Source organism: Pleurodeles waltl, chromosome 10, assembly GCF_031143425.1.
Source record: "Pleurodeles waltl isolate 20211129_DDA chromosome 10, aPleWal1.hap1.20221129, whole genome shotgun sequence".
Classification (NCBI taxonomy): domain Eukaryota; kingdom Metazoa; phylum Chordata; class Amphibia; order Caudata; family Salamandridae; genus Pleurodeles; species Pleurodeles waltl.
The window spans coordinates 167,784,755-167,797,911 of NC_090449.1; the positions used below are offsets into that span (position 1 = coordinate 167,784,755).

Sequence of the window (13,157 nt, forward strand, 5' to 3'; positions counted from 1 at the left end):
GTGATGAAAGATACTGCACAATATTCTCAAGGACTACTGAGTAATTTTAGCCACCTGATTAACCTTAATTTTGAGTGCTAGGTTGCAGTCTAATATCACATTGAGTTTCTTCACTACCATCAAGGTAATATCTCCTGCGGTCATGAACTAGCAGGGTCCCATGTTTGCTATAATACCATGGGATGCTCTTAATTTTATGGCATTGTAGTTTCAGGCGATTCTTAAACAACACATTTTGGACATTCATGGAGGGAGTGGCTGTGGAATTCAATATTGTAAAAGTATGTGGAACATGATAAATTTGAAAGAGTTCTGAGAGTGGGGACAGCTAAATTTTGAAGCATTTTTTAGACGCCACCTCTGTTTCAGGAGCTTGATGCTTGTAACTCTATACTTTGTAGAAACGTTGTGCTAAGGAAGAGTCAAAAGTAGTACAATTATTACAATGCTATCACAAAGTGTAAGAGTAAATTTGCATGTGTAGATTTACTTGCATGTAAGTTTAACTTTGCGATTAGGCCCCACAGTCTAATGAGTTTTTGAAATTTCTCTTTCTGATTGTCTGGCGCTGGTCCTTGATTGACTTCACAAAGTCAATAATCCAGTTCTAGTTAACCCTAATAGAAGAGTGGAGCACACACACCACTGACACAACTTTGCAGCGCTATAAAATACCCTTATCCCACTTGACTCACGGTTGTATCCACAAGTCACAATGGATTGTCTTTCAATGCATTACTGACGATACCCAGTCATAGCCAGTCAAATAAGGTTTAAAAAAATGGAAAATACTGTTGAATGTTGGGATTGTCAAACTTCTTGGGTATTGGTGGAGTTTCTCCCCAATAGATCTGGACTTTTCAACCAAATATAACAGGTGTCCTGAATGTATTACAAGAAATGCTAAACAATACTCTGATGGCTTATTTAATGGTATCAATTAACACCGGTGTATCAGTGTTGGATTGTTTTGATCAGATGTAGGAAGGCATGTGTTAACCCAGCAACCAAATGCAAAATGCTCTTAAGAGGGAACATCTTTGAAGCAAGTACTACTGCAAAACAGAGTATTTATAATCCTGAATGGTACACAGACTGAATACCAGAAGTCTGAATATGACAGAAATGCTTTGATGGTCAGTTTAGAGGTAAAGGTTGATAAGAACGAGAAAGAAGCGCATTAAAAATGTGAAAATGCAGCTACAGATTAGAATCAAGGATAAATCTTAGCAACACGGTGAAGAATTATACCCTGCTCAATGAGTGACGAAATTAAATTAAAGAAGAGGTAAGAGAAAAAATAAGAACAAATGAAAATTATTCATTTTCTCACTAATGTGGGAAACACATATTTTATATAAGGCAGTTCCGTCAGTATTAGAAAAAATAAAGGGTCCTTAATATGACATAAGAATATGAGGCAGGAATATTGGAGATACAATTTCTAGTAATGATTTTCTGTCCCTCAATATTTTGATAAGCATTGTGCCAATGGCCTCCCTATGAATGACTTGCCTTCTATTTTTTAGAGAGAATATCTGACTCCGCAGAAACTGATTACAGTAAACAAGTGTATCTTTTATTCTCTTTTGGATATTTAGCAAAAGTAATACACTAAGCAGGAGACAGCCCTAATCAATCTGGGTGGATAATGTGTGCAGGTCTTTAACAAATTGGGAATAGAAAGTGTGATTCAATATTAAGGAAAGGCATTACAGTCCTACAGAAAGTGCTGCAATACACCAAAACAGTATTTAGCCCTTGATATACCTCCGGCACTGCTATGCATTTAATACAATACCATCAACATATTAACTGTAGGGATTAAACACCTCTAATTATGCAAGAACAGTACTCATTTACAAGACTTCAATCCAATCTATAAGCCAGAACAGGTGCTTCTCTGAAGGACTTCACTACTATTTATAAGACAGAGGGCCTGATTTAAAGTTTAGCCGAGGGGTTGCTCTCTCACAAACATGACAGATATCCCCGCCGCCGAACTACGATTCCGATGGGATATCATGGGATTGTAACATGGTGAATGGGATATCCTTCATGTTTGTGATGGAGTGACCCCATCCGTCAAACTCTAAATCAGGCCCTACATCTTCACTGCTCTTCAGAACCTCAGTACGTTTTTTAAGAGCAGAACTATCTCACCTATGCAGGATTTTTGTAGATTTTATAAAAAATACAATCAACTCAGCACAAAACAGATGCCAGAGTAAGTAAACCTTTATGCCACTGAAATTATATGACTATCGTACTCAGAATATATAGATAGAGGAATCCCTCCAATGGTCACTTCTGTGCCCGGATATTATTTCCATACCTGCTGTGCACAATGTAGTGACTGAGTCTATCAGAACAATTGCTGACACTGTTAATGCTGAAAGAAGACAGCCTATCCAGCCATTAAAACATCACCACAGCTTGAGTGGCCTGATACATTTGGAATGCTCTGCTCTGCAAATAACATAACATAACATAACATAACATAACATAACATAACATATCATACCATAACATAACATAACATAAAATAACATTGCTCAATATGGTGCACTGAGCATATTGTTGGAAATAATCAATCAAAATGGCTGAGAGTGAATTTAGCCTGTCTCCCAACCTCAGGTGGGGGTGGCCCTAAGATTCCCTCACTAGGATAAAAAAATTATATTTTAGAAACAATATTTTTATTGTGGAAATCATGAGTCCTGACCTTCCCTTGCTCGCATGCATACCTAATGTAATGTCTATGACCTCACAATATGTATACTAATACACACAATACCTAACACCAAAATGTAATTAAATATCAACACATAATAAAACCTTGTGGCTCCCCTCAAGCGCAATCCAACAGTAAGAGCCCAACTACAGGCCAGCTGGTATGCAGAGGAAATCAGGCTGATGATGCGCCACTACAAACAATTGGAGCCTAAATTGAGAACAATTCAAAACACCACAGACAAAGACACCTTCACGTCCACCCTAAGATGCTACCACCAGCAGATACAGAACACCAAGCGCACAGTTGTTGCAGATCACATCAGCGCCAGCACTAACATCATTAAGGAAATCTTTACCATCATCAAAGATTTTGCCTCGCCTCCTGCCGCCTCCAACAACATCACCCTCTTGCAAGACCTTTGCAATAAGCTCTCAGACTTCTTCTGTAGCAAAGTTACCTTTACATATGGCAACTTTGATCTTCAACCGGACCCTGTCACCATCTCAACTCCATTAGTTTAGCATTTTGTATTACAACATGACTCATAGATTTGTAACTGAAGACTGTTAAGTACCACAGACTCCTTCCAAGACACACATTTTACCATGAGCATGACTCATAAACCCAGAACCATTTTACGAGAAGTCAGAAAGCTAAAAACCTCTTTACAAGGTTTGCGTCCTACAAGAGCCTTACGACTAGGGGTCATATAACCAATAAATTCAGACCTCGTAACTATCACAGCTTCTCTACCAGGGCTGGCGATTTTGAAGTTACATAAACAAAGTAAGCAACTTTTAGCCATTTTTTAAATGAGTCTAAAAAAACTCACAGTTACCTCACAAGGGCTTTGATTTTTTTTATATATATAAGGAACACAGTTCAAATGTCTTACCTGAAAAATTGCAATCCAGGCGTAACCTATGTTATCAAAATTAATAGCTCCTTTGTGCGGATTGACCTCCCCTGTCTTGCAAGTGTTATAATATTGGTTCCAGTTTATACAGCTGTTCCTGGTGCCAACATCCATGTGGTACCAGTTGTGGTTTTCCAAGTCCACGCTTAGTGAGCATTCCAACCCAGATTCTTTCTTCGGAGGGACATCGTGGCACCTCAACATGCCATTGTCCCGGACGGTAGAGCAGATGAAGGGATTGTCTTCAGTTTCATCTAATTGATAATAAGGTCGCAGAGAGGAGATGTTGTAGTTTCTACAAGCAAAAAGAGAATAAAATAATTAATGATTTAACATGCTCCTTGTTTATCATGCATTGTCAATCATATATACTGTATCCCAAGTCTCGGAATCAGGTACTAGAAGAAGATATGCTTTTTTCCTATGGCCTTGAACTGCATTACTCGAAGGAGACATTTTGGAGAGACAGCTGAGCCACTTTGCAGGCTCCCACTTAGCTATGCCAGTAATCACATGGGCCACATGTATGAATATTAGGTTTTGCGAGTCGCATTTTGCGAGTCGCAAAACCTGATGTACAACAGTGTCAATGACATTGTTTGCGATTCCCAATGGGGTCGCAAATGACCTACCTCATAAATATTCATGAGGTAGGTCTCAATTTGCGACCCAATTGCGAATACCCACCCTTATTCGGATGCTGGCCTGCTGGGGACTTCATGCTCCAAACAAATATTTTCGCACCATTCTCAAAGGGGAGAGGGTCTCATGAGGACCCCTTCCCGTTTGCGAATGGATTAGCACCAATTTGAAATCGGTGCTAACTGCAATTGTTTTGTGCCCGCATTCACTGTCACAGAACAATCATACCTCACACTGCGACTCACAATTGGAAGGGTAAACCCCTTCCTAATTGCGAATCGCAAACCTATTTTGCGATTCGGTAAATAGATTACCGAATCACAAAAAAGGGTTTGTGCATACCAAAATGCTTTTTTCTTGTCGCAAATGGCCCCATTCTGTGAATGGGGTCGTTTGCAACAAGAAAAAAGGTACATACATCTGGCCCCATATTCTCACACAGGTAGAGTCAAATTAGACAAGCAATGGCAAAGCCAAAAGGTCTGGCTTTAATTTGCAAAATTAAGCAAACAACATTTGTACACACTTGTGCTATCATATTCAATCCAGACCTAGTGGCTTTGCCAAATATTATTTATTAGTGTATTTTGAACATTTAAAAAGCTTCTTAAGGTGAAATAACTAAACACAAATGCTTGATATATAGATTGCATGTATTCTTTCAATGTGTGATTAGCCTGAGTAGGTTTGAGATGTTAACAGTCCTCATGCATTTCATTGCTAGCGCTCAGTAGGAGGCAGAATGATACATCTAACAGACAGTAGCATGAGGAGAAAGCCCACTGTAAGTACATTTTTAAATATTATAACAATAGGCCATGGAGAGAGCTGCACTGTTAAACCAGACTGACAAACGAGAGAAGCACCATCAGACAACCTGCCATTTTACAGGTAAGAAGCAAATATACCAGGAAAAAGGCCACATCTCTTCCATACTGTTCCATATTATGCGGTTTATATAGGGCATGTTGGACTGCAATCACCTGATTTACTGTAGGCATATGAATGACAACTGGAAATATGCAGTTACAACTCCCCTGTTTGCTATGTGCATGTTAAAGGAATCCCAAAGTCCACCGAGCGATATTTTCTCAGGCACACTATTAAAACACACGGAAAACTTAAAATAATAACCAATCTTTTCCAGGTTTTCATGCATTTAAGGAATTCATTACCACAAAATATACCCATAGCATCAGAGCCTACTGCTGACGTTTATACTTGAATAAAGTGAAACACATGTCCCACTAAATCTGCCCCCGTATGTACGCTGCTGCACGTATAAATGAGTCCATGACACCCAAACCACTCCACCCCCATTGTCTTCCCATAGTTCTGCCCGCTTGCCGTTTTGAAATAGATCAAGAGAGCACAACAGGGTTTGGTACGCAGCCCCGTGACGCCGGGCTGAGGCTACGGAAGTAGCACGGAGTGTGCGGTGCATTTGTGAAGCACTGCGTCACACCAGCGTGTACCTGATTGGGCAAGACCAGAAACACGCTACCAGAACGTGTGGAGTGGAGCTGTAAACTGCGCCGCAATCCGACGACGATTAATTTCCGCTATAAGTAAATGCCTGCATTAAAGGGGTCGGGTGACAGATTTCCCTCCTCTTTCTAATCTGTGTTCCTGTGCTATATGCATGTGTTTTTGCTCTCGTAGGGTGTATTAATTATTTTATTTGAATCCGTGGATGCCTTCAAGGAGAGGGTTTTTTGCTCTCTTCATGCATGGGTATTTTCCCATGCCTTGTGCTAGAAAGGTAGGATATGTTTTGGAGCACTGATACTCAGTACTTTTTGGTGTCCCTTTTGTTTTCTATTTAGTGGTGATTCGAGGGCTATCCTATACTCCGGCCTCAGTATCCTTCACATAAGTACAACGTGGACTGGACACAGGGCCGGCTTTAGGGGTGCGAGTGGTTCGGCCGCACTTACCAAACTTACGAGTTAAAAGCACCTGCTGAAGAGTTCCTTGTGCGCCCAGGCTTCAGGTAAAAATTAAAATGTCAAGATACCTCTTGGATTAATGTTCCTGCTAGGGAGAGAGATGGGAGTTTTGTCTAGGGTCAGCTTAGACTTGCAATAAAGTAGCACAGAGGGTTAATAAGCCTGTTGCAAAGAACAGAACTATATTTTATGTGGATAGCTGCTTGGATTAGAAAAGCCTGCCTTTACAGGCGCTTTAAAATAAATGAGCGTATGTGAAAGGGGGGCTATGAAGAGATGAGGGGCATATTTGCCAGGTGGTAGTGAGGGAATCTGAGGAGGTGGTCATGGGGTGGAGAGGGTGCCAAAAAAGACTGTCGCACAGGGTGCCACCAGCGCTAAGGCCGGTTCTAACTGGACAGACACTAGGGGATTATTTTGGTAATTACCAATATGCATGTAGAGTTGGTATATCGAATGCAGTTCTTTCTGTTCTGATGCATGCACAGATTTAGGTGGTTCGGTCTATTTCGACATCGTTTTAGCCACCTTTTTTGTTCTGGTTTTTAAGCAGATGGTCAATGGCAAATAAGTTTTACAAATGTTGACTAGACTCATGATGATAACAGATATATGTTTATTTATATGTATGCTTGTCTTATTTCAATTAAAGGAACACATGCTCCTTAAAATGCCCTGAAGGGGCCATTGACAACTAGGTTGAAACCTGTCAACACCTTCTATTTCACAAGAAGTCCTCAATTAAAAATCAAGATATTGCAAAAGGAGAAAAAGACCATCAGCCACAATCCAGATTGTGTGTGAGATAATTGGATCACCTGGCAATAAGGTCTTTAACAATACAGTCTACCTTACTGAGGGACCAAACAGGTTGGACTATATATATTTGGTCATCATCCTTTTTATAAGTTTTAATATAAGAAGTTGCGTGGAAAAGTGTATTGAGTTTCTCATATGTTTGGCAACAACTAAGTGGTGTTTAGTTATTTACAGTACGTGCCTAATATACTAATGGCTTTTTTTCTGTACTGTGTCTGTGATTTTTTTTGTAAATCCTATATAAAAAGGAGTATAATAAAAAATAGATTTGACACAATAATTGAGATATTATTGTTGACAAAATGGTTTATGAATTTATCCCTCTGTTGTCAAAATTTCGTTTTTACATGGTTAGTGGTCCAATACCTTAGAGGGTTAAGTTGCGTAGCCCCTTGAGTTTCTAGACAACTTCTTCTTTCCAGCCATCCTGCCAGAAAGATACACAGGAATGTACGCCTAAACCAGCCAGACACTTCCAGGGTTTCTGGTATGTGTCACCATATCAAGGGCACGAATATTGATTTGGACACATTTTGCCTCCAGAATGTCAACTAACAAAATATGACCAGAAGGTAAGACTCACATCAGTGTGTAAGATGTCTGCAGTTCAAAGAGAGCTAGTTGTATACGTTTCTATTTACTCTTTGTACAAGAGTAGAGCTTGGAGCTGTACTTTAAAGGGTGTCAAACGTCCTCTGTCAAATGGCCGTGAACATGGATGTAAGTGATCCTCTGGGAGCCTTTTTCTGAGGAGGGTTTTTATCAGTTGTATGGTGTCTTTGGTGGGTGGCAGTCAAGTAAGAGATGTTCTAGAGCTTAAAATGCCAAATGCTTTAGGAAGCCTCATATCTGTGGGCAGGTAGCACCGCTCTTGAGCAAGGAAGAGAGTGAAGGAAATAACTGGTGAGCTAGAGTGAGTGCAGCCAGAGACAGGACATTGAGACCACTGCCCAAACTATATTTTACTTTATGCAGAATAATATCTACCTTTTAAAAAGGTAATTCTTACTACATATTAAACACTCACCCATGCTCAGTCATGCTGAGATATTTTCTTTATTCTCCCTAGTTAGTCATATGCTGCAAGAAGGTGTAGCTGTCTTTTTCTCTGCCAACGTTAGAAACATATACGTTTTTAAAGCAGCACAGTGTTGTGTAAATTGTAAATTGCTGCAGCTTCACTTGTAAAAAAACACTTCTGATCAGGCTCCCCTTCTTTTCGATATAGGTGTGCTTCACTTTACATTCCAAATAGGATCAGTATCCAACTGTGTCCAACAATTACCAGGTACACTGATAGGAGAATCGAATAGTGTTCAATTCAATACTTCAATTTCAAAACCTGGTTCACTTCCTGTTTTAGAAATCCTAGCCCAGTTTGGATTGGGGCATAGCTACTTCTTAATTGTTTTCATCAGGGTTTCCCACCATGTGGGTGGCAAAATCTTTACTGCAAGTCCACATGGGCTATTTTATCTTATATGCAGCCTGCACTGAATGTGTGCATTTCTACAGCCGACTCAATAAGATGGGAACTATGACAATTAAACAGCCAAAAGAGTTACCATGTTTTATGGAAGGAGAAAACATCTGAAGCAGTAATATGATCCTTGTTAGAAATTTGGTTCCTGATTAACAGAGTTATGCACCCTGTCAAGCAGGAACTACAATCCTAGTCAGGTTAAGTCAGACACACAACCTAAATTAACCTGTGCTCAACCCCAGGTAGCTTGGCACAAAACAGTCATGCTTAACTTAAGAGGCAATGTTTAAAGTATTTGTGCAACACTTCAAACAGTAAAACAGTGAAAACATTGTGCAAACAGATTTCACACCTAATTAGTAAAATAGATCTTAATTTACTGAACACACTAAGACCATATGTAATAAGTGGAAGTTGAAAGATGAGTTTTTAAAGATTCAACTTAGTTGTAGTGCCTGAAAGCATAAAATTCCAAGCAGGGCTATCTGTTCATGCTAGACCAGGTGAAATCCAAATGTTCAGGCCCACCGCAATGGAGGAGCATGGGTCAGATGCAGTTCCAGACAAGTCTGCTGAAGTTGTACCTTTTCAAGGGCTAAACCAAGAGTCCTGTTCGCATCTGGATCAAGGAAAGCATTGCTGCAGGTGGTCAGCAGGCACGAGGAGTTGGCCAGGCATTGTGAACAGGTGGGTTGGAGCCTCGCAATCACAAGCAGTAATACTGATGTGCGAGGAGATGAGCTTGTGGTGGCCCGTGCTGACTTTTTGGGTGGGCAGCATGGTTCTGGTGTGAATGGGCCCGTTTACAGTCAAGAAGAGCACAAAAGCTTGATTTCAGGATCCACAACTTCATGTCCAAGGGCCAAGGGCCTGAGAGATGCCTCTTGGGGTTCAGGAGCTTGTTGAAGAGAGGTCTAGGAGCTGTGGTTAGTCTCTTTTGTTCTGAGGCTCAGATCAGGAGGCCAGAAGACTAGCCATTTGAATCACTCTGGGATCCTGGGTTCACAATGGAGGGTTGCAGGTCCAGTTCCCTTTCTCTAGGCAAGAGGGCAGCTGGCAGAAGGTCAGGTCAGCTCAGCAAAGCAGGAGCGCAGCAGAGTAGGAGCTCTGCAGAGTGGGGGTCCTTGCAGAAGCACAGCAGTCCTTCTTTCTGACAGAATATCCACAGGTCCAGAAGTTCACTGAAATGGTGGTGTCTGATGTCCAGCATTTATACTTTGGTGTGATGGTTCTGGAAGGAGGAAGAAGCTTCTAGACAGTGGCTTTGAAGTGCAGGGCATCACCTTTCTCCCCTGCTCTCGCTCCAAGCTGGCTTGAGTGACAATACAGGATCATTAGGCCATTTGTGTGTGGAAAGGGCTCAGTCCATTCAGGTGCAAGTGAGAGGCTGTGCTTAGCACCGCCCCCATCAAGACAGTTAATGGCCCATCAGGGAACATCAAGTCACACCTAAGCTCTTATTATGCAGTTGTCTAGAGGGAATGCACAAGCCCTGCTGTCACCTCACCCCAGATGTGTATTGGAGATATGCTGCTGGCCCACAGGGCTTAGGAGCAGGTAATTGCCAACTCTCTAAAAGTGGCATTTTCAAAATTGTAATAGTAAATCTGACTTTATCATTAAAAAGGATTAATCATTACAGTTCCATAGGAACTAAACATGACAGGTCTACCCTTCCAAATTGGGAAGTACAGCTTTTTCAAAATAATAAGGAATCTCCAATGTTATCCTATGATAAGGATAGGCCTCACAGTAGTGAAAAACACATTTGAGGGTTTTCCACTAATAGGACATAAAAAAATTAAAAGGACATGTCCTACCTTTTAATTACATAGCACCCTGCCTTCTGGGCTACCTAAAGACTACCTTAGGGGTGACTTATATGTAATAAAAGGGGAGCTTAAGGCTTGGCAAGGGGTTATAAATGCCAAGTCAACATGGCAGTTTAAGATGCATACAAAGGATCAGCAATTGCAGGCCTGAGATGTGTAAAGGGCTACTTAAGTGGGTGGCACAATCAGTGCTGCAGGCCCACTAGTAGCATTTAATATACAGGCCCTGGGCACTTGTAGTGCAGTTTACTAGGGACTTATAAGTACATTAAGTATGCCAATTGGGTATATGCCTAACAAACCACGCTTTAGGGAGAGAGCACAAGCACTTTAGCACTGGTTAGAAGTGGTAAAGTTACACAGAGTCCTAAGGCCAATGGAATAAATTCAGCAAAGAGTTGAGGGGAAAAAGAGAAACAGTGTGGGGATGACCCTAGAGAGAGGGCCATTTCCAACAAGCCTGTTTCATTTAATATCCTAATCCAGTTCAGTGTGCAATCATTATCCTGTTTAGTAGTTGCACAGACACAGAAGGTGTCTAGATATTTTCTTGTGCTGAATTTGCACCTTTTCTAATAAATCAGTTGATTTGGAAAATCTACAAATAAATTCATGGGGTGCAACAGCACAACTAGAAAACAAGAAAGGCAGTCACTCTCTTGTTGGCCGGCTGTGCTGTCTGCAGCTCATGTATGAACACAGGGCTCTTCTGAGGTATGCACTGTATATGGCACAATTTAAGGGTAACCAAATGCAAGGATTCCATTTGTCTCTATGCAGCAAACTGAATGGGATCATGTGATGCTCAACTAATCTGGTCCACAAAAATCAAAGGGAATAGGGAGACATATCCAACATGATGGATTTTGTACAAACATGTTTAAAGATTTGCAGATCATCAAAATTGCAATTGATTTCCATATGTTTTTTGGTTGTGTCTGGTTACACTGAAACTATCACAATAAATGAGTCAAAATGCACAAGATTTGGACAAGGACTTTTCATCCACCCCCGATTCCAGTGAGAGTGTCCTGCGGTGTTAGTGTATGAGCATGGACATGTCCAGATGGCCATATGTCTTGCCACACTGCCGAATGCTCATGAAGTGGACTTTAGCAGTGACCAGTGCCAGCATCTGAAATACATATGGTACAATAAATTGTACATGTTTGTGATGGAGTACATGTTTGTGACAGTGATTCTCAAAGTAAGATCTGGGGGCCTCATGCGGCCCTCCAGATCTTTACATGCATGCCCCCAGTGAAACTGCAGCACTAGGTTGTTGTTTACTTTATAGAGCACTAACATTCATAAAAATATTAAATACATGGTAAGTATTTATTTACAGTGGAACTGAAGTAAACAAAAAGGTGTACAGAAGGTGCCCTGTACCACTTTAAGCACTTTATACTTCATTTTTAAAGTCATTTTGTAACAACCATGCAAAAATATATTTGAGTCTCTTCAAAGTTAAAAAAAAAGATTTTGTTAGCAAGCAAACACATTTTACCTTAGTACATCAGATGTAAATCAGTGCATTGAGAATTCTTTTTGCTTCAAAAGTAACAGTTTTCAAACATGACTTTAGAAAGATTCATGCCTCCCCACACCCTAACAACAATGCCAATAGTGAGCTAAGATGTAAGTCAGTTGTTATGTGACCCTCTGGCTGGGGTGGATTGATATTATATATGGACTACATATAGACTATTCAATCAAACACAAGAGGTAGTGTTATACAGTGCACATCCTGAAGTCATATATTTCAAGGTCATCTTATATGTGATAATGAAGGAAAATGGAAGGAAAGTGAAATAAAACAATTGCCTAGGATTACACAATTTTGTCAAGTGGGGAAGCCGGGAAACATCCCAGGTGCAATTCAACCACTAGATGTACATGCGTCACTTCCTTACATCCACCTTACACCTCCCCTGCCCCGACCACCACCCTGCTGTCATCAATGCCCTTGGTCATAGTTTTTGGCCCCTTGGAAAATGTTTGTGAGTACCCATGTTTGTGGCAAGTAACTCAAGATCAGGACGTAAATAGTTTTCATTGCACAAATCTGATGATTGAACCAATAAAAAAGCACAAAGATTGCATTTACCCTTGCAATGCTTCATATGTCTTTTTCGAGGGTCGCTGCATTTTTATTCATTTCTGGAGCAGATAAAGTCACAGCCAAGCATCTCTTTCATGTTTGCACAGTGGTCCCTCAATCCCAACAGGAGATCGTGCCCTTTTCATCGAAACCCCTACTAATCTGAATCCTAATCTGCGCCCATACACTCTTAATGCTCCATTTACACCTGCTGACTGATGTTTTCTGATTTGATACTTTTATGTCCTTACTTGATTGCAGACTTTTAACATTTAATCAACAGAGCGCTGCAAGATGACCCTCCGCGAGTGCAATAAGAGGCGCAGTGCGCACAGCACTATGCTATGCCTCATACCCCACTTCAGTGGACTCATACGGAGAGTCATTTTCGAAACTACCCACGACACTGACCGCTCCTGGCACAAAATCACTCCTTATGGGATTGCCTTAAGGGAGGGAAAATATCCATGCCCGTTCACTCATTAGACTTTCAGCTCCCAAAACTACCTAGGGAATTAATTAGTGTGAACTCTAAATGTGGCTTTAGGGTTGCTGCTGTCAAGAAGCTCGATTACCACCGCACATGCATGTTTCAGGTACAATGCACATTGTCACAGGCTGAACATGACACAACCGCCCTAAGCACCAGACCACTCATGCATAATGCAATTATAA

The 13,157-nt window shown here is 40.8% G+C and overlaps 1 protein-coding gene across 4 annotated transcripts in view; it reads right to left on the bottom strand.

The window, feature by feature from the left end:
• Positions 1-13,157, bottom strand: part of CACNA1H (calcium voltage-gated channel subunit alpha1 H) — a 731,062-nt gene that overhangs the window by 579,121 nt on the left and 138,784 nt on the right. For all 4 annotated transcript variants that reach the window (XM_069210130.1, XM_069210129.1, XM_069210128.1 and 1 more), the window contains exon 5: positions 3,633-3,948. In XM_069210130.1, coding sequence (XP_069066231.1) covers positions 3,633-3,948 — 316 coding nt within the window. The remainder of the gene's footprint in view (positions 1-3,632; positions 3,949-13,157) is intronic.